This window comes from Cyphomyrmex costatus, unplaced genomic scaffold, assembly GCF_001594065.2.
Source record: "Cyphomyrmex costatus isolate MS0001 unplaced genomic scaffold, Ccosl1.0 scaffold75, whole genome shotgun sequence".
NCBI lineage: Eukaryota > Metazoa > Arthropoda > Insecta > Hymenoptera > Formicidae > Cyphomyrmex > Cyphomyrmex costatus.
The window spans coordinates 2,671,084-2,698,774 of record NW_017280322.1 but is presented as its reverse complement, the minus strand read 5'-3'; the positions used below and the strand labels follow the sequence as shown (position 1 = coordinate 2,698,774).

The 27,691-nt window shown below is 34.7% G+C and overlaps 1 protein-coding gene across 1 annotated transcript in view; it reads right to left on the bottom strand.

Moving 5' to 3' along the window:
* alpha-Man-IIb (alpha-Mannosidase class II b) overlaps positions 1 to 27,691 on the bottom strand; it is an 81,761-nt gene that overhangs the window by 8,821 nt on the left and 45,249 nt on the right. Inside the window, exons 2-4 of the mRNA XM_018548690.1 lie at positions 26,481 to 26,573; positions 13,510 to 13,682; positions 10,489 to 10,622 (exon numbers count right to left, since the gene is read on the bottom strand). Coding sequence (XP_018404192.1) covers positions 10,489 to 10,622; positions 13,510 to 13,682; positions 26,481 to 26,573 — 400 coding nt within the window. The remainder of the gene's footprint in view (positions 1 to 10,488; positions 10,623 to 13,509; positions 13,683 to 26,480; positions 26,574 to 27,691) is intronic.

Genomic DNA, 27,691 nt, shown 5'->3' with positions numbered 1-27,691 from the left:
TAAATAAATAATAACAATATAATAATTTGGATAAATAAGCATAAAATAACTATAAGTATATTACTTTATTTCACAGTGTAGTTCTTGTGTTAATTTAAATTTTTTAAAATTATCAATATTATTTTTTGTAATGTTTTCATTTTCCGTCATACGCGCATGCGTATTTAGATTAAATATAAATATATATATTTGTTGGATAGACTTCAAATTAGAATAATGAATATACACAATGGCAAGTGACGGCGACGGTGATGCTCGGATCCGAAATGAGACAGACAAGCGGATAATTAATTTGTCGTGTTTATGATTCATGGAGAACGGATTTCCATCGCAAACACCCCGCTATTATGATACGATCGCTCTATTGTCCTTACGTCGAATCAGGCCGACTCGAGGCCGTATATCAGTTGGCTATTCTGATCGAACAGGTGCGATCGGAATGAGATGCGTTCGTGTCCGGCCTCGTAAATTATGCCGATCCGCTCGCCATGCGTGACGTACGCGATTTGTTGCGGGATGCAGTTGCGGCCGAATGCATAATTCTACACGCGGAGATCCGTTCGTAATGTCGCGTGGTTGCGGTTCAGTCTGATAAAAACGAATATAAAATCAACGCCGTTGATCGATATGCAGAATTTAATCATGCTGATTTCCGTTCGTGCGTTAATTAGACACGTAATGATCAGAATTGTATTTTTAGAATCTTATGAGATATAACGTGGAGTAAATTTATTTTATTTATGTTGCATATAATTTATTTTTCTAATAGAAATTTTCTCTCAAACAATTACCTAAACATACGTCTCGGGAATGATTTGCTTGTAAATTGAAATATATGTGTAATATAAAGTAACTTATACCAAAATTCCGAGTTCTCCAGCTTATTTTGAAACATTCTCTATATGCACAAAGTTCCTCTCTCTTTCTCTCTCTCTCATAGATTTCCAACAGCACGTGTTTCGAACAGAGTTCAGAGCAATCGAACGCGTCATCCAAACTCTCGCGGGATTGTCTCGTCTCTTCTCCCTTTCCAACCTCTGGTTCAACCCCTCTCGCGCCCTCCTGGTGCAACTGCAACTGGTCGCTCCTCTCTCGGGATCTCTCGATTTCGAAATAAGACTTCGCCGGCCTTCTCAGTAGCAATTCTCGAGCGAAATACTTATGGCTCGAAAAGTTCTTCGTCGTTGTAACCTTGCGTGTATAGGTCTGTATGTGTACGTTGCGTATGTATTTGTGTGTGTTACACGCGACTGTTACACGACGGCAAACTTGTCGCTGCCTATCTCGCTCGATGGCTCGACCGGATTTAATCAAGCGGAAGGAAAAGTGCAATCCGGAATGCACCGGGCAGGAACAGAGGAAGGATATGTTGTACACTTTCTTCCAGTACCCTATACATATTTCAAGTCCAGAGATGTACTGTTTTTTTTACATAAATGCACTATTGGATCTCTTTTCTTTTTATAGTTTAATTTTTTATTTTATATCGTTTAATTTACTTCTACCTTTATAATTTAAAAAACTAAGTTTTCCAGACAAAAATGAGTTGAAATATAAATATTTTAAATATAAAAATATAAAAATTGTGTGATATTAATTTAAAAATGCAATTTTGATGTAATAATTGGTTATAGAGGAAAAAAAATGTGTTCTTTCTTTATATTTCCGTTATTTTTGTGCAAATAACTAAAAAATGATAATTTTTGAGTTGTGTTATATGTATATTGTGTAGCAAATAAGTTATATATATTGAAACGTACATGTCGAAATTCCTAAGCATCTGTTCATTGAACATCAAATGCGCGCGCACTGATTCTGTTTTAAGTTTTATCTCCTTGTCAGATGAATTATAAACGAGTCCGTTTAACGTTGAATCGCGAGACTACAATTAGAACCGTAAATGTGGTAACACTTTATATGCAACATCCGTCCGTTTTGCGTTTCCATGTAACGTTCTGTATTCGCGTCTCGGCGGATTCACAGCAATTGTGATCAACACTCGAGGAATTACGGCCGACTGGCCGACCCCTTTTCTTGGCGCCTTGTTTCATTCTCTCCCTCTGTCCTGAGGGCGGCAAGAGCAAAGAAAGCATTGAAAAAAAGTTGAACAAGCAAAAGGAAGAGGGAGGAGTAGAGAACGGGAGATACTATTGTCTTCCGACCACCGCAGGATCTCGTTAGCCTACTTTTCGCCCTCTATCTCTCCATCTCTCTCTTTCTCTTTTTCTATTCTATGATCCTCCAGGCGTACGTCGTTTTCCTTTCCGCGTGTAACGCACGTCTCTCCGCTTTTTTCCGCTTAGGTAATCACCCTCCCTTGAACGCCGCCCATTTTCCGCCTATTATCGCTCCTCTCTTTTAACTTGCGCCCACATCATTTTGTTCTTAGATCTTCCTTCCCTCTTAAACCTCTTCCCGTGTTATTCCAATACTTTACTCCAATATTTTTGCAAATCTGCCAGTATTGCTATCTTCAAGCTTACACATCCGAGAAGTCTTTAATCCGGAATATAAAGCGTCTATATTATATGTATGCTTCACTGTAATGATCCTCTGTATGCAGTTTCTCAGATAGATTTTTTTTTTATATAACTTTTACGTAAAATTTCCTTCGCGTCATATCTATTGTGTTCGTTTCTTTATCGTACTATAAATACAAAACCAAAACCATAACAGTAAATTCACTCGGATGATTCCTTTTACATATTGCGTAACAAAAATATAATTTAAAAAAATATTGATATTTCAATGTATCTTTACACTATAAAAAAAAAAATCAACTGCGAAGTGGAGTAATGTACTTCTTTAAGCTAGATTTACTTTTCAGATTTCTTATATTTACGTTTGAATCGTTTACTTTAAGAATTATACACACAGTCAATTCTAGAAAAATTTTTTTACTCTAAATTAAATCTGAACATTATTAAATAGATTTGTTTTGATGAAAATAGAATTCTTTCTCTTATTTGATTTAATCTTATCGTTCAAATTCCACTTACAATTGTTTAAATTAAATCTATTCGTTATGAAATTCATTAAATAATTTTTTCTATTTAGTTAAATAAAACTACGAATCACTTGGTGCTGCAAATGCTTCCAAGTATTTGCAGCACAAAGTCGATCGTACTTATATAATATTCATTGAAGTAGATATTGTTTCGAACTTGTGCTTTCATCTTTGCGAAATACGCGTGGCACGTTTATTGCTATATGTTTCTCATCTCGAGCAACGAAATAAGGCTCTATCTTTTTAACGACGGAAATTTCGCGATCGTTCTACGAGCGGTTACGAGGCGAGGCGAGCGCGCGGCGACGAAAACGCCTGTAACTAGCTGCTCTCTCGGTCAAAGTGCTCTCAGTCTAGTCGAGAGCCATAACCGTAACTATTCTGTAGCCCCGTGGAACAATAGCTGTTCCACAATAATAACAACGACGCGGCCGCAATAACTTCCACGTTCACGCGCAGCGCTGTTGAAACTTCCAATTTTTAACTATCCTTCAGAGAGATATTTGCAGGATGTCTCGACGAACATATTCGAAATTACAGTATATAAGTATAAGATAGTCTTTGTTTAACCCCGAAATAGTCATCCGGGATGTTTTTATATTCCAGCGATGAAAAAATGTGAATTGTACAATATTATTCTGTATAGATATTTATCTTTCTTTTTTAATATTATAAGTGTTTTTTACGCGCGAACCTTTAAGTATGCAAAAACTCGCAATAAATATCATTATATCAATTAAAATATATTTTTTACAAATATTAATGTAAAAATGTTAACATGTGATAATAAGTTACTTAACGTGCTTATTCCGTTATTTGTTGTTTAGTTTCTGCTTATATTTTTCAGAAAATTATGATTAAATACATGTTCATAATTTTCGGAAATACTAATAACTAATAAATTGAAAAATATAATCAATAATATACACAGAATCTATATTATTAACAATAATGACTTTAATTGATATACATATAAAAATATCTTAGGTGATCGTAAAAAAATCAGGTGTTTTCTATTCCTAGATTAAAAATATTTTTTGCCAAAAAAAATACGTGTAAATTTCTCGTCTACAACAAGATATAATTTTCTTTCAACAAATGCGTTAATTATTAGCACAAAAACATGGTAACAAATCGCGCTTCAGGCATTACTACACAACGTGACGTATCGCATACATCGTAGGATCACGTACGAGGACTCACACCGGTGGATTTCCGGAAATTGGTGGATTTCGGAATTCGAGAAAACAGAACAGTCGTGGGATATTGCGCGTGGTGTTGTGCGCTATTTCGATGCAAATAACATCGATACGGGGCAGATCCCGAGGCGATCCACGATGAAGCCCAGGCCATTAGAAGAATGTTCTTCGTGATTGAGAAGAGAATCGTTTTGTCGACGATCAAAATTAATTCGTCGTCGTGATGATCGTTTGTTGATCTCGAAATGCGTCTTCGGAAAGATTACGGCGGACTAGCTCAAACGGCATTTTCTGTTATTTTTCTTTCACTTTCCTCGGTGTAGCTCCATATTAAGACCTATATTATGGCATTTCACCTTACATACAGCTATATTTGAGGCATGGAACGAAACAGAATGCGAGCCCAGGGAGAAACATGAAGCCTTCGGGATAAGACGTGGCTCGTAAACGCTTTTATTTTGCGCGATATTTGTAGTGGATCTTCAAGAGCTTGTCTAAAGAACAGAAGAAGTGCTGACGATGAGAGACCATCGTGAAGTTAGCCCAAAATTGTTTTTTAAATAACTTTTAAACTAAAAGTGTGCAAACGAAATTAAAAAATCTGCATAAATGTGCAAACGATGAGCAATTGAATGAGCTATATAAATTTTATTTTTTTTAATGTTGGGGGATTAACGTCATGACGGTCGACGAGAGAGCAGTGCAGTCTAAAAAAATAACTGGCCAAAGCAACCGTTCCGCTTCGATATTATCGCCGAAGTTATGGTATTATACATTTATCTAATATTCGGTCGTCGTTTATTAAAAGATCATTCCTTTGTTTACGCGTCGTGAAACTCAAGCGAGGAAACAGGAACCTCGTCTAAGATGTAGGCTGTCTCCGAAATGTCGGAATGCTTGCGCGCAGAGATTAATTTTCTAGACGAGAAGAAGGCGAGAAATGGAATTTAATGATACCAGTCCTAACAAGAACCGAATCTTCAAAGACGCTTTGTGAAATGAGACAGTCATTTGCATGTTAACTAGAAAATATCGTTATGGTGTTATACAGTCTTTTATAATAATTAATTATTTTATAATATAAATAATTTAAAATAAATATTATTTATTTTTAACGATAAAAATTTTGCAATTATTCCGCAATTTATATAAAATAAATATTATAATATTTATTTTATAATTACTTATAATTATATAATTTTAGAAAAATGCTATATATTATGCATGTATATGGAATATTTTGCAAGTTTAAAAAAAGAAAATCATTATATCATCTTCAGAAAATTGTAATTTTGTATAATGTGTGTATGCAATATATGTACATATTTAAATATAATTTTATAAGGAATATTGTAATATGAGTTTATATTTGAAGTATAATAGATTCATTTTATAAATAAAATTTTTATTATTTTATATTTTTAAAAATAAAATTGTTTTTATAATAATAAGTTTATGTTTTCTAATTTTAATTCTTGATTTTTCAAAAAAAGCTTTGATGATTCACATTTTAGATAATATTTTTTATAAAGTGTTATTCGATATGCTATTATTACACGTGTTGTTATTCGTACATTTTACATGAATTTTTTATTTTTTCAACAACCTCCGAAACAGATTTTCGGATTTCTACAAATCGAGGGTGTTTTGTAATCATATAATGTTGAAATAATAGATAAAAATCTGAAAATAACGTTACACATTGTCGAAAAAGCTCTCAAGTTCGAGGAAACGTTCGCGGTCATTAACCCGCGATTTACAAAGGATAGTAATGTTAATACGTTAATCGTAATCGCACGCATGAACGTCGTTTGTTTGCGTTTTCGACGATTAATGTACGTAATTTATGCGCGGTTTATGCACACTCGCGGCAAATCGACGGTAGTACGCCGGACTTTCGTGTTTACAGCGTGGGGGATTCCGTTTACGCAATCGCGAATATCGGCGCCAAATATTTGCGTCGATGCGGCGGTCATTGGTGTAATGCACCCCCTTGAAAATACACGCGTGCACCAATATATCGGATATCCAGTGCAGCAGCAGTTTAGCGCGACAGTTGTTAACGGCAGCCGCGCCGAACTTGGCAATTTAATGTTCTAGGCGCGAACGCGCGTCGCGCCATACATATTCAGTGGCCTAATAATTAGGAGTTAATACACCTGAGCGCCATTATTTCAATTTAATACCACGGTGCCACGGCAAAATTGCAAATGTTCACGCGCCCGCAAAATCACCATTGAGAGACCGACACGCGTTCCCTCGCGTCGTGACATTGAACGTTGCATAATTCGTGCTCTATGCATTTACCATCTTTGGTCTTAGTTAATCCCACAAACGGTAACCACTATTGCCTCTTCTCCAAGTTGCAACCAGGGATTCCGATTTTTTGAACGAATCTATGACTCTCCGGCCGACTGACGGAAAAAATCTCCGGTTAACCACTCAAAATTTTGATGAACTTTTTTAAGTGTGTGCATCCATTTGTTTCTGATTTCGAAAAACAATTTCCGGCCGGTAGATTATATTCAATCTTTTTTTTTTTAATGCTAAAAAGATAAAAGTTTCGTTGATTTTGCAGAATACTGAAAAAATATTCTAAATAAATATTTGTTGGAATAGTACTAAATACATATTTACTTAAAAATATAAACATATATATATTTATTATATTTAGAAGAACTATTAATTTGATTCAAGTTAATCTTTTTTATTGAGTAAATATTTATTTACTATAAATAAACGTTTAGTTAGTATTTAAACAAATATTTACTGAAATATAGTACACATTTTTTCAGTGCAATCTTCCGCAAGAGGGTCATCGATCTCTAGAGAAACACTAGTCCAAAGGCAAACGCGTCACTATAATAAAAAACTTTCGAATGCTGTTGACGCGTTTCGCAATAATTGATCATACACTATGAATCTCCACTAATGCATTAAAATAAGAAAAAAAACACGAGTTAATCTGTAATTCTTTTAAATAAATTTAACAATCTATGATATATGAACATTTTCTATTATATTATATCTATTTCATTGTGCTGTAAAATATTTGCAGGATATTTTGCAAATATGAACGAATAAATGATGAACAATAGCTCAAAGATAACACATTCTGTAGTTCGCCAAGCACAAAAAGCATGCAATTTGTTATGAAAAATTTCGCGTTAGACCACGAGTTTAATATAGAGATAAAAGGAAATGTTCGCGTTCTTCGTTATACAAGGAAGACTATTTAACGGATGTACATAAAGCCAGGATATATTAGCGTACGCGGAAAAGGGGACCGCCGTCGTTGCGTAGCGCACACAATAGGAGATTCGGTTTTTGCGCCGGCAATGAATATGCCGTCCGTGCAAAAACAAGCTGTTAGATCCGCACGGCGACAATTATTTCGTGCAGACGCGCGGACACAGGAGAGCAAGCGTGCGAGCGAGCGAGCGTATTATTTGGGCGAGAGCAGGCGCGCCAGGCGTGTTCGAGGACCCTCGTTCCTCTCACTTGTACACGCGTAATGCGCGTGTGGAAACCGCGCGACGACAGGTCATAACATGCTGTACGTTTTGTTGTTGCGCCCCTTCATCCGCTGTTAATGATCGTACGTTGCTCGCGGAAATTTCGCTTCGCACGCCGCGTGCATGCGCGCGACGGCTCCGGATCGTTCGGAGGCAAGAGATATGCGGCGACAATATTAGGTTTCCTGAAACATTGGGAATATGTACGCGAAATGAGTGACAATTAAACATTCCCGAGATGATCGCTTCGGAAAATTCCAATGTTTATCATAAACTTTATTTATTACCATTGAAATTATTTTTGAAAGATTAAAATTGTTTCCAAAAAAGGAGGTTCACTATAAAAAGAAAAGGAGTTACGATAAGTTAAGATATTAAAAATTGTTAAAATTGTTAAAAATCGATAAAATTTTGATATCTAATTATTATTCTCACACTCATATTTTACACAAAACGAAAGAACGATTTTGCGCTGATGTATCCAAAAGTTTAGATCAGAAAATAATTTTGTTGAACTATCAAAATAATTACGTAAGAATTTAAAGCATGATGAAGAATGCTTTGACATTCTTCACAAAGTTCTGACATTCTAGCAACCAATTTGAGGTACAGCGTATACCTACAGATTCCTATCTAATTATTTTACTAGTCCAACATAATATTATTTTTAGATCTAACTAATTTTTTAAATTTTCCAACAAAATTGTCCTTTTCGTGTAAGCTTTATACGTATATAAATGTAAATTCTAAATTATAATATACATTCAAAATAACTGTTTTTTTTTTTAATTCAACAGCTATCTCTTCTAGAAAAATAATAATATAATTTAAAAAAATATCTTTTTATTTGAAAATATTTTCTATAATCAATAACGTTAACAAGAGATGACATTTATGTTCCGTACATAATTCTCTCCAGAGAAATTAATTCCCTCTCTAGTGTCAAATTCCTACTGTAGTTTCTAATTAAGAGATATGAAATTAAATTAATAAGTCCTTCTTTTACGCTTGACATGCTTTTTAATAATCGCACAAAAGTAATTCTATCCGTGCTGTTCTTTTCTCTTAATATTCTTACAGCTTTTTCTTGTATTAAGCTTCCGACATGAATACTCTACAAGACGACCATCATATTCCATATTGCACCAGGTCATGGTACGTCTGACCCGACTATGCTATATTCGGAGAACGGGCACACCTAGTGCCTGTGGTATACCTAGCAAACATTAGGAATAATCCTACCGCAGCTATGCGACATACGTACGATAATAGTTATTACCATCCCTTCCCCTTGTGTAAGGGAAACCATTCTGCCTCGTGATATCCCGACGATACAGCACGCGAGAGCGAGCCCCGTGGAAAGGTAATCAACGCCGACTAAAATTTCCACGAGGGCGGTAAAATCTTTCGTGGTAACATTAAACCGAGCGAGAGAGGGAGAAAGAGAGAGAGAGAGAGAGAGAGAGAGAGAGAGAGAGAGAGAGAGAGAAGGATCCTTTTCCCTTCATTGCGAGAAAGAGCAGGTTGAGAAGGAGTAGAAGGAGGAGATCGTAATCAGACGGCTCCGAGAGGACGAAGGAGACGACGAAGACGATGACAACGACGACGACGACGACGACGTGGCGGAGAGCAATTTTCCGTGGAGAAACCTGCTTGCATCCACCGCCTTATTACTCTTTCCTCCTTCCCCCTTCTCATGGTCCTGCCGCGTGGCAGGACGAGAGAAATCCTTTCCATCCACTCGAATCTTCTTCTTTTCGAGCAGTGCATCGCTGGAGATCCTTATTGCTTCCTGCCGATCGACACTTGGCTAGCAAACGACAACCAGGGATATCCTACCTAACTATATACCGGTTACCGGAATTCCGATGTCCTTTTGGTTGTCGATAGAGTGTTTTAAAACGCCGGCTGATTTTTATACAGCGTCGGAAGGAAAAGAATATCCTTTCTCATCAACTTGGATCCTTCGCGTTTCCGTTCGCGTTTTCATGGACCTTTTTTTTTTTTTATCGTGATTCGAAATTCAACGAGTTTTATATACATTTTACGTTCGTATTCTGGCAATTCTGATGTTACGTTAATATTAAGATTATATATAATATCAAGGTGCTGATATTAGATTTAATAATTTCTATTGTATAATATACTCGGCATGATTAAAAAAAAAATTACAATAATATTACATGAAAAGAACGATTTCGCTGAAGTATTTCGATAAAATAAAAATTTAGGTAGATACAAATTTGAAAATAATTTTGTTGGAGTGTTAAAACAATTATGTAGGAAACTCAAGCACGATGAACAACGCGACGAAAAGTTTTGATATTCTATAGTAATCAGAGCATTCTACATGATTTTTTTGCTAGAGCTTTTCACCGAAAAATAAATTGAGTGAATTAATATATAAATTAATATTAATATATGATAAAAGGAGGAGTACGAGTCAAATATAATAATATATTTCAAATATTAATTAGTTCGTATCCCTCCTTTTATCACATTAATTTTTTTAACTTATTAAACCATAATATATTTTCATTAAATTAATATTATTTAATATAAATTAAAATATTTTCTAAAGAAACTCTTGAAATTTTATACCAATTCATTTTTTCTCTGTTTATAATCGTAAGTTTTTTTAAATAAATTTTTTAATAGATTTAACTGTTAATTTATACCTGAAATTCTTTAAGAATTATAAATACAGTAAGTATTTATAATTCTTAATTTGATGTTCTGAAATGACAATATACGTTTTTTTACTTACCTTCAATGAGTTGGTCCAGCATAGCATAAATGTGAGAAGTCGCTTCGTCAGTCATGACCCAGCCTCCGGTGGTCATTTCCAGTCGACCGTCCTTGACTAATCTTTTTATGACCATCTTCTTCGTCGGGTGAGCACTGAAAATGAAGATAAAACTTCTTGTGATAAGAGAAAATGAACGCGAATTTCAAAAAATAGAATTGAACTTTTTCCAAAGATAAGACAAAAGAATATCTTTCAAATCTTCAAGAATTAATTAGTTTATTAATTAGAGAAAATAATGGAATATAAGGAAATAATATATCATAATATTAATAAATGTTTAATAATTTAACATAACATTTTAAAAACGTACAAAAATTAATTGTGTTTAAACTCTGGCTTAAAAAATTGACTCTAATTCAACGATAAACGAAAAAATATGAAATTTATGTGGACATGAAATCAATTCGTGTCCTGTGTTTTATACAGATAATCGTTCTCTACGATAAATTAATCCCAGTTCGACTTTGGATCAACGTCGAATTGAATCATTCTCGCGTGACTCGTCCTGACTCGCGTTTGTTTTATACTAGCTATCATGCAATTCGGTTGCAAATCATATTTATCGCTACCGCCGTCGCATTTCAGCCAGCTAGGATTTACGTGATTTGTGCGTCCGAGTGTTATGTACGACCTACATATCCTTCCCTATTCGAAGGTGGTTTCCACATTACGTCGTTTATGTCGGCCATAAAGCCGCCACGGATTCCACCTGCTATCTCTCTCTTTCTCTCTCTCTCTCTCTCTCTCTCTCTCTCTCTCACTCTGTTTTCCCAGGTGGCTAGTAGGTTGGTTTAAGGTCGCTAAAGCTAAGGTGGTTACGCCCAGGCCAAACTGGGACATTTTGAAGATGAGCTTTCCTCGACGTGGATCTGTTTAAACTGCACCGCCACCGATGTAATAAATTTTTTATGCGTCAGACGCCAATACAATTTCCTAGCGTTTTACGTTCTTAGGGTTTCAGTGCATGCGGTGCAATCAGTCTGATGGGTTTATACAAAGTTTCAACGACAAATATTTCGAAATAAAGTATAGAACACAATAAAAAATTATTAGTCTAAACTACTATCTTTTGTTTTTAATTTCAAAATAAAAAATATATTTTACTAAATGTATTAAAAGAAATTATCTGTGTACTTAGATCGCAATTGATCAAAATTTATTACAATAAATCAAATATGATAAAAGATTTAAAAAAAATAAATGTGCCGAGTATTCACAATAATCTCAGAAGAATGTAATTATTTTTAACATGTCTATTTAAAGAATGCATGTATATATTTATCAATTATGTAGGTTGTTTAGATAATTCTATTTTATAACTATTTTCTGTCATCTTAATTATTAATTATTATTTTATATAAGTTTAACAAAATTAAGTTTGATATAAAAAACTAATAATAAATAAGTAAAATCCAATGAGATATAAAAATAGAGAGAGAGAGAGAGAGAGAGAGAGACAGTGCTAGTTATAAAAATTTTTCTTAATGTATGAATGTCTTATATTTTATATTCTCTCTCTACAGTCGGTACAAGAGAAAAATCAGCAGTTCTTTGAAAAAAAAACAAATATATTAAAAATTAGAGTTATATTTTAAATATTATTAGTACATTAATATACACTAAAATATATAGTATGATATCCAATCACTATTTAGTATTATATCTTGTTGTGATTTTCAGATAGAGTTTTGGGTTAAAACCTTCAAATCTTCCAAGATAATTCTTTTAAAATAAATATTCATGTTTCTCAAAGCTTTATTTTCACGCTGACCAGATATTTTTAATCGGATTTGCGTCCGGAGATTGGGAATGCCAATCCATCGATCGATGTCATTTTTACGTTTATGAAAATCTCGTAAAAGGCATGTCTCATTCAAAGCATGACAACAAGCTATAATTAATGAAAATGGTTATTGAACGATATTCTAAATAAATTCATTTTAGTAAACGTAATGTACTTCAAAAATATAAATATTATCAAATAGGATGAATAAAAATTAGCTTTGGTCGGTATACTGTAAACTTAACCGGTACTGCACGACTTTCTCTTATATTATAATTATTTCTTATTTCTTCACTGATTGCTCTTCAATTGAGATTATACTTGACAATTCGCAAGCATTCGCATTTCCATTCCCATTTCTTTTCAATAATCCAATAAAACCGTATCGATCCTTGCGGAATAACTAAATCCTCAAGTAAAAATTACTTTTGAGCAAACCTGCAAGCTCCCACATTCTGTCTCTAACAACTGGAAGAGAGTAATGAAAACGAGCTCCCCAGTGAAACTCATCTGGAACTTATCATTTTATCTACTCTCTTTCCCTCTCTTTCCGTCTCTTTTCTCGGAATCCACTCGTGACACTTCTCCGTCTTCTTCATCCCTACTTCATCCACGGTTTTTCCGCGACTCGTTAAGAAGAGGAGAACTGCTACCCAGCCGTTGTTCTCGGGTTTTCCGCTCCGTTTTTCCAAGCACCAAGTGACTCGAGAATCACCACCATCCAGTCTCCGATACGATCGCTCTTACCCTTCTGGCCTATTTTACAACAATTCATTTCCGAGAAAGACGCGTGCGAGAAGCCTGCGGTTTATTTAACACACGAATGCACGGGCAAACGTTTGCCTTTAATTAGAATAGAAATACAGAAACCAGGGTCAGTATAGAAACGTTTTCAAAAGAGTAGAACATCGTTGATAGAAAGCTCGTCAATCGTGTGAATCGCGCGCGTTTAAATTTCAAAAATAGACAATGACACGCAACGTTACTAAACATGTACAATTTACTCGAGGCTATACATTTTTATTTATGCGACGCTTCATTCAATAGTTCCATTTTACAATTTTAAGAAAAGCTCACGAAATTGTAAGGAATTTCTCAATGCATTTTTTGATACGAAATATTTGAAGCATTTCCTCTCTTTTTACTCACAAATATTGCAAAACACTTGATCGCCTATGCACATAAAATGCACTCACCTATCCCACCATAGCGATAAGAATGAAACTTCACTCCAGATAAAGGTCATGTTCGGCCACTGCTGCAGTTTCGAAACCATGTTATTTAGGATGCTCCTCGTGGAACTGTGGAAATACTGCTCGAACGTCTTCAGCCATCCCGGATCGGTGTGACTGTGAGGCACAAGGATAACCTGCAACAGAGAAACGCGATACCGTGAGTTTTATCAGAAACGTGCCACAAATAGTAATACGTGTGCCGGGGCAGGTAGGTTAATGCTGCCTTTCATAAAATATTGTATTTAGTATAGCTGAAAGCATTACTGAAGATCCATGGTAAAAGCGATAATTATAATAAATGTAAAATGTGCGCGGCCTATATATTCGAGTAAATGTAATTTGAAAAATGTTTAATATAAAATTAAAGTACCTTATATTAATTTATTTATGCATAATGTTTACATTATTCTTTCTTTTTTTTTTTTAAATTTCTTTATTGCAATCTGACTTTTGTATCGCATTAACATAATTATATGTAGAAACAATATCTCAAATTGTTTTCTAATAAATATACGATTTTTTAAATTGATCAAAAATTAATTAAAAGCGGCTGAATTTTTCAAAGATAAATGACTGTTATAATGGTTTTGATGTTTTCTATTAGTTAATAGGCAATTTTTGTTATTCGCCAATTATTAAAGGCAACATTAGTCGGATAAAATTTTAATCGATGATACAATCGAATAACAGCGCTGTCTCGTCAAGATTCTTTATCGATGGTCTATAATACACGTATTCGTTAATCAAGAATCTTTCAAAAGTGATGTATTATACCGAGTAATGCAATCCAGTCGATCTCGATTTTCGACGTTAACAGCTTGCTAACGTGGAGATTCGTTAATTAGCTCGTGCGACATCGGCTTGACGATGTTGATAACGACAATGTAATTGATACACTATGTGTCGTGTCTCATCATTATTAATCTACATTCGCAGCCGAGAAATGGACTGACAGAGACGATTTGCGCGATTTATTAGTTTATTTCCGGGCTCGTGCTCTCGGCCGCATTTAAAAAGTGTTTCAATCTGTCTCGAGTATCGACGTGTCGATATTTGAAGTGGAGTGCGAACGACATTCCTCTTTTTTTCCCTTCCCCAACTCAACTATGCGGGCGTATGCCATAGCGCGATTTTTTATTGCTGCTCACTTTGTTGCTAATACTTCGTACTGGAATGCAATTAAAGCACGACCGTATTTTTAAATCGTGAGAGCGAGCCTGCATAAACTGAAATGCCGTTGCGATACGTTGCTCCCTTTACGTTGGGAATAATAATTATTACAACGATAGTTTCATTTGATTGCAAAAATTAAAATACCTTGATGTAGATACGCAAGAAGCGACATGTAGGTATGATTACTTCGTGCAGTACAATCTCATGTGATCACATTGGCTAATTCATATTCCAGTTAAAACCGCACGATATTGTGTAATCTACTAATTCATAATCGATACTCGATTCGATCGTCTTTCGTTGTATATTCATACAGAGAATACTTTGATAGGTACACGATAAGTTCGATCAATTCTAGTTAACCGATTGCGATAACTGTCTCTTCTCCCTCTTCCCCCCTTCCTCTCTTTCTCTGTAATGACATGGAATAGTAGAACGACAATGTCAATATCGCGTAATTGATATACATACCGCTATAGCGAGTTAATAATTCAAATGACGTGAGATGTAACGTCGCGCTCGACACAATACGAGCGATTTATTATGTTGTCGGCGGTGAATTTATGCAATTTAGGACGCGTCAGTAGACGATAATGCCTCCAAAGTCCCAAGTTTACACTTTCTTCGTTGTACGAATTTGGAAAAGTGACAGGTATTCTTTTGCATGATAAATTATTTGAATTATTTTCACTCGATTACTCGTATTGCTTAACCTTTAGTTCTTGTAAATGAAAAAAAATGTCATAATATAAAATATTATGACACAATATAAAAAAATTGCACGCGATAAATTATAACGACTTTCGTTCTGATACATCGCTACTGAGAGAAAATAAAATTATGATAGTTATAAAAAACATAATAAAATACGATTAAAATAAATCAAATATAATTATACTGTATTTCTGATTCTTAGTTAAAAAATATAAAAAGTTTTGTCGCTTTTTTTCGTAGGTTTTAAAAGTACAGTCTCAATGGTCTCGAAAAAGTAAATAGATACGCTTCGGTTTTTCGTTCGCGAGCGCCAAGTACTTTTGGTGAAGCCAGTCGGATATTTGATTTGCAAAGCTACACAAGGCGGCGTAAATCTTTTAAGCGGGAATCAACTCACAGCGGTAACTGTCATTAGTCGTCGTCCCTCCGAGCGTTTCGACCGAGCTCTGCGTTTTCATCGAGATTTCGGACTCTGGCCACCGCCGCCGCCGCTGATCAAATTCGCGTCTGCCTTAATTTCATTTCGCGCTCACTACGCGGACAAATTGGAACGTTCTTTCGCGCGGAACGCGCTCCCGAATTTGCGAAAGCTTTCTCGTTAATCAAAATTCGTTTCGCCGGCCGTATCCCGCCTGTCGCGTCCATCTCTTTCCCTCCCTCCAGGATGACGAATAACGTTATTTCTCAATGTATTGTTTATCGCTGATTATATTTTTTATCTAATATTTATTCTTTCAAATATTTGAAGGACTACTTTTTTACAAATAATAAGAATCAAAATCTTATTTCATATATTGTTTAACACTATTTTTGGAGAATGAGTAATATAAATTGGACGAAAAGAACAAATTATCGTATTATTTGTTCATATTGTCAATATTGTGTATATGATCTTCATTTACTAAATAATTAATTTTATTTATCAAAATTTTTGACATTTAACTTAGACGCAAGATGTAATATAATTATTTTTTATAATAATCATAATAATTATTAAATTTATTAATTTATTATGTATTTATATTATAGATTATTATGATCCTAACTTATTTCCGTTTTTTATAAATACATTATTTTTCCCATTTTTATAAAATGATATTTTAATTTTTAGCAAATTAATTCCACAAGACTATAATTAATACTTTTTAAAATTTTGTATATGATATAATTTACAATATTAATGTGAAGCGATCCTGTACGTGTAATTATTTATGTCACTTTAAAAATTCTGTAAACACAAATCCCCATTTTTATACACGTTTACCTTTAAAGATATACGTATGTATATCTCAGTGCATTTAATAAACAACGATCAAATAATGAGATTGCATAATTTAATCTACATATTCGCAATATGTCTATCGTATGTATATACGAACGGTAATCTTGATCACGACCGTAGTCAAGGACCAAGAGCGACGCGGAATCTATTTCACAGGACAAATAAGCGAAGTTGTCGGCAAGCTGCAGGCGGATACTCGGCTACATACGAAACGCACAGCAGGGCTTATTGGTATGCATGAGACAAGCGCATCGGGTCATAGCGCCCCTTTAATACACCCTCCCTCACCCTTTGCCCTCGCCTGTTCTCACCGGTCCACCACATAGGGCCGTCCTCCGTCCCCTTTACCCGCTCTGCACGACCCTCATGTACTTTGTCACCTCGCCGGTAACTTTGCTAGCTACTTGCTCGAATCGCTATTATCGTCCTTAACCGCGACACCGGGCGGGAAGATGGAGCGTGTACCGGGAGTGCCCTCGCCTTGGCGCGCAATCACAGCCACTGGTATAATACCCAAACGCGGGGACCGAATTGGAATTCAGATTGAAGCGTAAGGGAGCGTGTCCCGGTCGGTGGAAGCAATTGCCGCACCGTTAATGGCATCGAATATTAATACCGAAGCAGTGAGATAGCACGATACCGCAGCCAGGAGTGCAAGAGAAGTCGGCTGAACTTTTCAGATGATCAGGATGATCCTCCCAGAGTAGAACGATCAGACTTTTAAATTGGGAAATCGCGCTATCGTGATCTGGAGCGTCTGGATTTATTTCTTCATCCCACCACACACGACAGGAGTACCAGAAAGGTAAACGCGATGGCGAAAAGGTAATATCGATAAGCGAAAGGTATACGAGGACCGTAAAGTTTCGCGATCCAACGCAAGCCACCTTAAGTGGATCGCGCGCGGGAGCGCAGTCGATCTAACGTAGGCACTACTTCATTCCCGTTCCAGCATTGATCGAGGCATGCTCGTAAAAAGTGTGATGCGGATAAAAAATGGAGATGATCATAAGAAGGTCGGGGTGAGTTTTGACGTACGATCCTGACAACCAACCCTCATTTCATTACGTTGTATCTATCGTTGGGTCGACCGGATAGGCAACTGATGGTAAGAGGTGACATTTTTCCCCAACTCGCTTTGGCTTTTTACGAGCATCGGTCATATAACCGGAAAGGAGGAAGATAACAAGAAGAAGGGGAGACAAGAGAGAAAGAAAGAGGGAAAGAGACAGAGAAGTACGGGAACAGAGAGAGAAAGAGAGAGATGTGTCTCATCTTCTGCGGGTAACTCATCGTGGATGATCTTGCACGACGCGAAATTGTCAGTGAGTTGTTTGCGCGTGTTCTACTTTTTTTACAGGTCGCCTCCAGGAGAGTACGTTTCGATCGAGGAGTCGATCGAGGTTAATCGAAACCCTATCGTTCCACCGTACTCTTCGAGAATACAAATTTAAGAATCTCGTTAGAGTAAAGCTACAATTTGTTTTGGAGGCAAGATTAACGTCTTCGTTTACGTTTGCGACGAATTTAAATGCCTTTTCTTAAATATAACACGTGAAAGAAAAAACTTGACTTATTTTGATAGTTAATATTAAATTCACACTAAAAAAATTTATTGCAATAATTGAAATCATGGATTCAACCAGAAAGGTATATTGACAAAATATTTACTGAATATTATTAAATATTTGTTTGAATAGAGTACTACCAAAATACTCATTTACAGTAAATAAAATTTTAATTTAAAATAAACAATTAAATTAAATAAGTATTATACATATGTTTACATTTAGCAAATATTTCGTTAGTACTTACTCTATTTAAAAAAATATTTAAAAAAATTCAATACATTTTTTTTAATGTACAAATCGGGTATTTAGTTAAATCTATCAAGTATTTTTATCGAGATAATCAGAAATTCAGAATTCAGTCACAATAACTAGAATTCTGATTTATATGATCAGAATTCGTTCTGTTTATTGATATCCAGAACTTTTTTTTTAGTGTAGCTTAACTTTTTAAGTAGATATGACTAAAAAAAAAAAATACGTTATAAAAAGAAAATTTTTTTACTAATTAAAATATATGATGATTACGTATAGATAAATATGTATTTTTCATTTACTTCTGCGATTTCTGTCTTCTTTTTTACCACGACGTTATCAAAAAAAGCCTGGTGTAAAATTTTATTTTTGTTTTATTCTCTCTCTCTCTCTCTCTCTCTCTCTCTCTCTCTCTCTCTGTGCGTGTGCGTGTGTGTAAAACGAGATGCAAAAAATGTGTCGCGAACACACAGGTTTATATGTTTTCTCGTTGATCTCATTATTAAGATTAAAAAATTTAGTCAAGGGACCATTAACACTGTAACAAACCACCGAACTTTTCAAATCCCCCAACGGTAAAGACTAAACTTTGGGAATATGTAGCTATACTAACTACAACTTCTATGCAGTTTCGCGGTAACGTATAAATAACTCTCTTAAGAAGTTCGCAACATTACATACGCGATGAAAAAAATTGTTAAGTATAATCACGCTTTGCGCAGACTTTATCTCCTATAAGTAATAATAACAGTTATTTGAAGCAATTTCTTGTTAAAAATTTTAATCCTATATAATATAAGCGTCTATTCAAAATCACTTCATCATCAATTTTGCTGTAAAGTTCTATTATATGAAAAGAATTTTGTTGAAATATTTAAAAATGGATTTGAAAGTAAATTTGTTGGACCATCAAAATTTAAAATAATAATTTATTGACCCTTACAATAACATTTTTTCAATGTTGATTATTATTTATTATACAATAATTATTTCGGAAATCAAATATAATGCTGCAAGAAAAGTTTCAGTGTTTTAACAATCAGCTTGATCGTTCTACCCTAATTATATTGATAATCCAATAAAACCATTTTCAGATCTTTTTTCAGAGCTTTTGAAATATTATAATGTTCATTACAAAAGATTGGTTTAAATAGTAGTTCTTTCCAAATTGTGATCCTATCTTTTATTTAACGGATGATATAAATATTCGCACACCACAATTCTGATTGGTCTGAAAAGAAGGAATGTGACATAAAATTGGCTCATCTCTCCTATTTCTCCGTAGAATGCAAATAATTCCGATTATTTTCTTGGGTGCGATTCGCCACTTTGTTCGAGGACTTTGAATATATATATCTCTGAATTGTGCTATTTATATATCGACCGAGAATGAAATAGTGTCGTCGAAGGAGTAAACAACGCGACCAAAGGAACAAGTACGAATACGCAAAAGTGGAACGCACGTTAAAGTTTTCATCGTCTTAGTATTCCACTGTAAAGTAGGTAATAAACAGGATGCAACATTTCAAAAATGTATGTTTCCACTTTTTACTCTTTACGAGACAAAGACCAACAATAAGTATACCCCGCAATAGTGATGTGAATGCCAGCATCTGGAATTACATGATTAAATATATTGACAGTACATCAATAAAATATATCATGATTTAAAAAATGCATTGTTTAAGGAGAATTATTTAAGTCTCCCTCAATTTTTTCATGTGTTACATTTCATATCATTATTTTTCTTGAATTCATTGATAAACTGATTGGAAAAAGATTATAATTAAAAGTATCCAAAGAGAGAATGCGATTACAATACAATATTTCTCAATCCTATCCATTCGCTAGTGATACATATAAATCGGAAATATACGCTCTAAATATGTTCAATTCTTCTCAAATCTTAAAGAAAAATATAGTTTAGAAAGACGTTGATATCTATCTGCGAGACCGTGACTCACTGTTGCAAGATTAAAGAGCTTCGACATTATATAATAATATCAGATGCTAAATCCGCATATTCATAGTTCGCAGTATCTTACACACCCTTGCATTTATCACGAGGTGCTCGTGTCGTGTCCTTTTGTACGCCTGCAAGGAATGTCAAGGAAAGGAGGGCAAAGAGGAAGAGTGGTATGCGCGTACAAGCGGGAATGTGCACGTTCTTTGAGGAACCGTAACACTGTCGCACTATGAGAGAAAAGCGCACGGGAGGGAAACCTCGTTAATAAACGAATCTTTCGAATGCCTGAGATGATACATCAGCATAATTGGTTTGTTGACGCAAGACACTGACTTTTTATCCCTGGCCTTGAAAATTCTGTGGACCAATGCTATCCAAGATGTCACGATAGCTTACAATTTATCTAAATCGACATTATATGTATTGTGTAACTCTAAAACTCTATTTGAATCATAAAAAATGTCAAATAAAACCGACAATTATTTATCAATTTTTAGAAGACTTTATTCAAAGAAAATATCTAGTTATTTGATTTTAAATTATAATACAATCATATATTAGTAAACTATAATTTTAAACAAAAACAAAACAACCTTTGCAATTCAATACTTATCGCAAGGACAATGTGTCGAATAGATTTTTGCTTAACTAACACATATATGAATATTAACTATTACAATTTAAAGACGAATAACTTTTTAATCAAGATTTCATCAAGATTTCAAAAAAAAAATAAAAAATATGTTATATTTATCTTAAGTTTTAAGCCTTAAGTTGTAAGAAATTGATTAATCATAGTCGAATGTGTGGAGAACATTAACTATGGTTGGTCAATTTTTTACGGATTACAGTTTAAAGTTCAAGTTTTACTCCTTTAAAATCTCATTGTAAACACGGCCTTAAGCAGTGTGTGCTTTCGATCACGTATTATAGTGTGATACTGGGCGTAAATCGAACTATTGTTATAGGTGTCAGAAATGAAAGTTTATTCTACTCTAATATATTATACATCACTACTCTAATACATATAATATAATACACAATTAGAAAATAATATCGTTCACGTTTAGCCCATGTTTACAGTTTCCCATTCTCCCCTACCGTTCTCCATGAATTAATAAAAAGATGATTATATCTATCTGTTTATTTGTATTTTAATTACTTGTCATCATTTGTTATTACTCTATTATTATTATTAGCTGCAGTCATTCATCATTGCATTATTATTAATATCTTTAAAAAATAGTAAAAAGTTGCTATAAATCCTGTTACTATATCAGTTATCAGTACACTCGACTTTCTATAAACCGATAGCGATTACTATGCGACTTGACAGAACGCTTCCTTCCTGAAGCTCGACATCACAGCCTCCTAAATCCCCGTATCAATACGGACGAACGAATCCAGATCCGAGAGGATAGCAAGTCCCTGGACTTGCAGGCACATTCGATGCATCCCGATCACCGAAATCGCGCCCATTTCCCACCATTGTCGGGTACGTTTTCCAAAGGGCCGCTACCGCTCGTGCTATTGTAGTCTTGACGACAATGGACTGATGAGCCGGTATTGTCGAACTCGTCGAACTCTGTTTGCACCGGATAGGAGCGACGCGGCGAGAAAGAGTGAGAGAGAGAGAGAGAGAGAGAGAGAGAGAGAGATTCCAGTTTGTGAGGCAATGCATCTATCCAAAAATCGAGAATCGTTCTGTTTTTTTCGACGATGGGTCGACTCGAGTAGTCTCATACGTTTATCCAAACAAACTCGCCTCGGCGGATCTAACATCCACAGCATCCAACTCCGTAATCCCAAAGGATTAACTCAAGACCGAACAAGTATTTTCTTGACGCAAGGAGAATCGAGATTTCCTTGGCTCGCAACTCTGAATGTTGCAAACGACGGACGACGCGAGAAACGCATGAGATACCTTCGCAATTTTCTCCCAGGAACACAGAGTGAAGGATCTCTACCAATAAAGCGGGGAGAGAGAGAGAGAGGGGGGGGGGGGGGGGGGAGGGGGAGAAAAAGAAAGAGATTGTATATACTTCGCGAGAAAGCAATTATACCAGCGCGCAATGACTTTTACTAGGAAACGCGCGAACCATTGTAGCGGCTCGTGACAACATCTGGAGAAAAACAAGAACTCGTAATTACGTACTGCAACTCCTGGCGCTCTGGAGAAGAGTACGTGGAAACGAGAACAGACGATTTCAAGTTACGTCGAAGCATAGTAGTCTACGTCCACTTTCCTTCGAAAAATTATTTAACTTTATTACATAGATACTTTTCGTTGTCGCAAATTTTGTTTACTAAAATGTGCGAATTAACAAGTTTTGATCCTGCATCGAACTTCGTTTAAAATGCCTGCGAGACTACTTGAACCGCGCGGCATCATTCGGAATTCATTCGCGGGGACGTCTTATTTCCTTCGAAACGGATCGAAGGGTCGCCATGGGGGCGAAACGCTTCTCCCGTGAATAAATTTTACATATTCCGGATTTTCCGAGCGATTACCTCGCACGGACGACGGAGAATTCCTTCTTTCTACGCGTAATTACCCACGCTGTGTTACCTGGCGCGATGCCACGTTAACGCGCGGCGCTCGTAATTTTACAACGGAGAAATAACAAAGCCGCATATGCAAGAAGCGCTAATTTATCATATCACGCGGCCGTCTCTCTGAAGTGACAGGAGAGTTGTAAAATAAAAGATTATATCAAAAGCAAATTACAAAAATGCATAATAATATTAATGCGCTTTGTGATAATGTCGCTTGTGTAATAGTAACTTGGGTCCACGCTACGTATGTTGCGTATCTTTAGATAAAATATTAAATTTAATAATTGTAGTTTTCTTTTCATCATTTTTTAAACACGGAGATGTACATGCCAAATATTCGCAATACTATTTTCATCAAACTATATGTGATATAAGAGTTACGATAATTTATTCATTGCTTTAAAATTGTTCTGTAATCTAGTTTTTTGTCAGCAATCTATACTGAGAGAAAAATTTTTGGCATTTATGATTATAATTAGAATTACATATTATCATAATTATGGTTATTTTTGCTATAATAAGAAAATAAAGCGGATAAATGAGAGTTTGACTTTCATTTGCCTGCTTTATTTTCATCTTATTTTTTGAATTATCAAGAGTTCTTACACTTATTATTACTTTTATAATGTTTAGTAATAATAATATATGTGTACATGGTTTTATCAACAAACAATACATAGTTGGCACTTAAAATGACTATGAATTATAATTAAATTATATTAATTGCATTTTTATAGTAATAACTAGTGTTACAAATACCAAACATTTTTCTCTCAGTAAACAACCAACTAAACTAAACGTTGAAATGCATAATCATAAGTTTCATAACAACTGTAAACATTATCATGACCAGAGAAGCAGACGATGCGGAATTTGTGAAAGCGTACGGATGTAGAAAATTGCAATCGTTGGGTTATAATGGAGTTGTTTCGAGCTTTGATCAAACGATTCTGTTAGTTGTCTCGTCAAGAGCAAACCGCCATGAGACTAGGGTCGATGGTTAATGGGAGTCGTACAAAGGTTTGCCCGAAAACCGCAACATGTGGGAGTACGAACGTATACGAGAACATTTTTCCGAGTACGCGTCGATGCGTTTCTCGTCAGTGAATAAGCAAATAGGATGAATTTTTACACTAAGTAAGTTTTCACAGATATGCGTAGTATAAAAAATGTGTAACTTATAATTTATTGTACGTCATAGAAGGACAACATTGAATGATAATTTTATATACCACAATATTTTAATAATTGATAACTTTTGGTATAAGCACGATAACAATTGTTTACGAATTTTACCGCGATTATTAAATATTCACGGCTTTGTTTTAAATATTCATTGTTATTACACTAGAAAACTTATTGCGTTACATTTATAATTCAATGTGTTTTCAATATTATCTCATTTGACCTCATATGAAAGATGAACTAACGTTTGCGAATACTGTTTTTAATTATAGCCAAAAGTTAATTAGCACTTTGTTTTATACGAACTGTAATTATTCATCCAATGAATTTTACAAACAAAAGAAGACAGCTCTAAGAAACATTAGAACCAAGGAAGAGCTCGTTTCACTACTGGAAATCGCGTTCGCCTGAGCAGAGATTTACTTTTACTACTAACACGGTACTCGTTCTTCGCTCCAAGTATCGTAAAAAATTCCTAAATGTCTCTTTTATCTTTTTCACCACATAATATACACTAACTATTATCATCATAATATAAAACTAATTAAGAGTACATTTGTTATTTAATTTTATTGAAAATCGATTTTATCAGTAATTATTCGATACCATTATTTTCTTGATAATACCATATAATTGTAATAAGAATTTTTTGGTAAATATTTAGTATAATGGACCTCCGATGACCTTGACTTTGACATATGTTGTCAAGGTTATGACCCCGAGTAACCTTCAGAAGATTTTAGCCCGCGGCCGTCTTTCGTTAAAAAGTTATTAACAAAAAACGCGTTGCCATTTAAACAAACTCTTGAAAAGTGTATGTGTAGAGGCAGTAAGTTCTGTCCCCCCCTCCGGGGGGGCTTCACTACTGAAAAAAACCTAACCCAACCCATTTTTTGATGTGAGCTCTCGTTTCGCGTGGAAAGTCAAAACCCACGTGCAATAGTAATCAGAACATTACTCTTCGTAGTCATGACAACATATATCAAGGTCAGAGTCATTGGAGGGTAATCCGTTATACTAAATATTTATCAATCTTTTTTTTATAAATATATAAAAAGAACGGTTTTACTGAAGGATCTACAAATTATTACTTAGATACAGATTGAAAAATAATTTTATTAGACTATGAAAGTAGTTATATAAAACATTCAAGCGGCAACGCTAAAATGTCAAAACTTTTTGCAATAATGACCACTATTGTTCATTATGTTTGAGTCTCTTAGAATAATTATTTTCAGATCTATCTTTTTTATTTTTCTTATTTTAAAATCATTCTTTCCGTGTCTGAACAAACAATTAGATAAATCATCAATTTCGCTATAAATTGGTAAATTGATATTCAAATACGTTCGTCATGGTAAGTAAAAAAAAAGATTGTGGAAAACCCATATGATAGGAAATGCGGATATCATAAATTCAAGCAGGAGGCCGCGAGAAAAGCAAATCGCGAGGGTAACTCGAGAGAAGATCGAAATGCTTTATAACATCGTAAACAAAGCCTTCCCGATTTCACGATTTCTCCCAGGGCGCGTCAGACGAGCTTTTTACACTCCCACGGCGTCGTAAATCTTCGCTCTCGCATTAACGGCAACGTGAAAGCACTGAGAAGAGCTTTCGCACGAGCGAACGCGGATATCTCGTATTCGCCCTAGACGTTTTCACTGTTTATATCGCTTTACGCTTTTCTCTCATACCTAATAATTTTATACAATAATCCATTAATCCTTTACTCCCCAAACACCTGCAACCGCCTGCAGCTGCGCTATATTATCCTAAATTTTTTACCGCGGCATATTTAAAACACGTTGCCATTAAAAGAATATGCAAATAGAAAAATAGCATGATATACGTGAATTAAATCAAAAGCTTCGTAACAATATATATATTTGTCAAATCTTAATAATTTTGCGATATAAATAATCATGAGCTTTTATTAACAAATTTAATTAATTTAATTTAATAATATTATTTAATTCATTATTACACGTCATATGTTTGATTTGCGTCGTAATTATTGATTTTGATTGATCATAAACTTTTATTGTAATTATAGATCGAACGTTGTCATTCTCGGAAAATTTATAACAAGTGTATTATATATATGGTTGCATGTTTTTAACATGGTAATCGTCAAATGAAGTCTTCTTTATTGGACTATCCAATTTCAGGATTACCACGTACACGCGAGCCATCCACGTGTCCGCGTAAATATTTTAACGATTAATTAACTTACCTTCAAGGGTGGTCTCGTCGGATCTTTCCGTAGTTCCGCGAAACGTGCTTCGAAACTGTCGTCCCAGTATTCTCGACTCCGCATCCATGAGGGCTGTAAGAGAAGGTAAACAACTGTTAGAAATTTCGTGGCTCAACGTATATTGCTTCGTGGTTAATAAAACGAAAACGCCGCAAAGACGTAAATTTCATGAGCATCCGCGCACTTGCTGGCACACAGCAGAATGAGGCAATAACTATAATTTACGTATTTTGTTATACTTTCATACGGAAAAGTCAGGACAGACTTGACGGATGTTAGTAATTTCGCGAAGAAAGATTAATCGATCTCATTCGCTTTCAATTGTATTTCGTGTTTATTGCTTGAACGTTTGCTGCAAAATTGCTGTGTATATATTTTTCATCAAACTTAATAAACCTGCTAATTTCACGAGTACACAATTTTATGTGTACTCTTTCAAAATTCAATCTGACTTTTACATCTGTCATTTTGCAGGTTTCACAGACATTAACTTTATTAAAGTTAACGTTCTTTTCAAGTTACATAATAATTAAATATATTTAAATCTATTCAAAGGACTTCAGTTTTTTCTTCTTTCCGTGACTTCGCGTGCATTGCTTCTTTTTATTACCTCGTGTTAATAACGGCTTTATCGTGGTAACAGTTTTGACGCGATACCTTGTCGATAAGGTAAACGCACGTAATGAAATCACGATGACGTTGACTTTACACGAAAGCTTTGCTTTCCATTGAGAGTCCCTCACGCTGATCTTGCGACAAGCGTGGCATAACGTAGATAACAAAGGCGATGTGCCACGACTTTGTGTTTAAAAATTGTATATGCTATGTAATAAAATGTGCTAAAATCTTGGAAGTCTTTTCAATTACAAATATGAAAAGATAAAATGAAAAAAATTGCGTTTGTTTTAATTGCGATACTTCGAAAATTTTAGAGATATACAATAAGTAAAAATATCAAATACATAATCTCTACAAAAAGTGATTGAAAATATATACTTTCAATACAAAAATGAGTGTTATATATTATACATATGGAACAATATATTTAACAATACAATTTTATAGTTTAAATGAAAATTTTCTTATTTTATCTTAATTATGTATTTTTGAAACTTATTGAAATAATTTTATTCCAGATTTTAAATTGCTGCCAAATTTTTTTGTTGTATTACTTTTAAATACTACATATA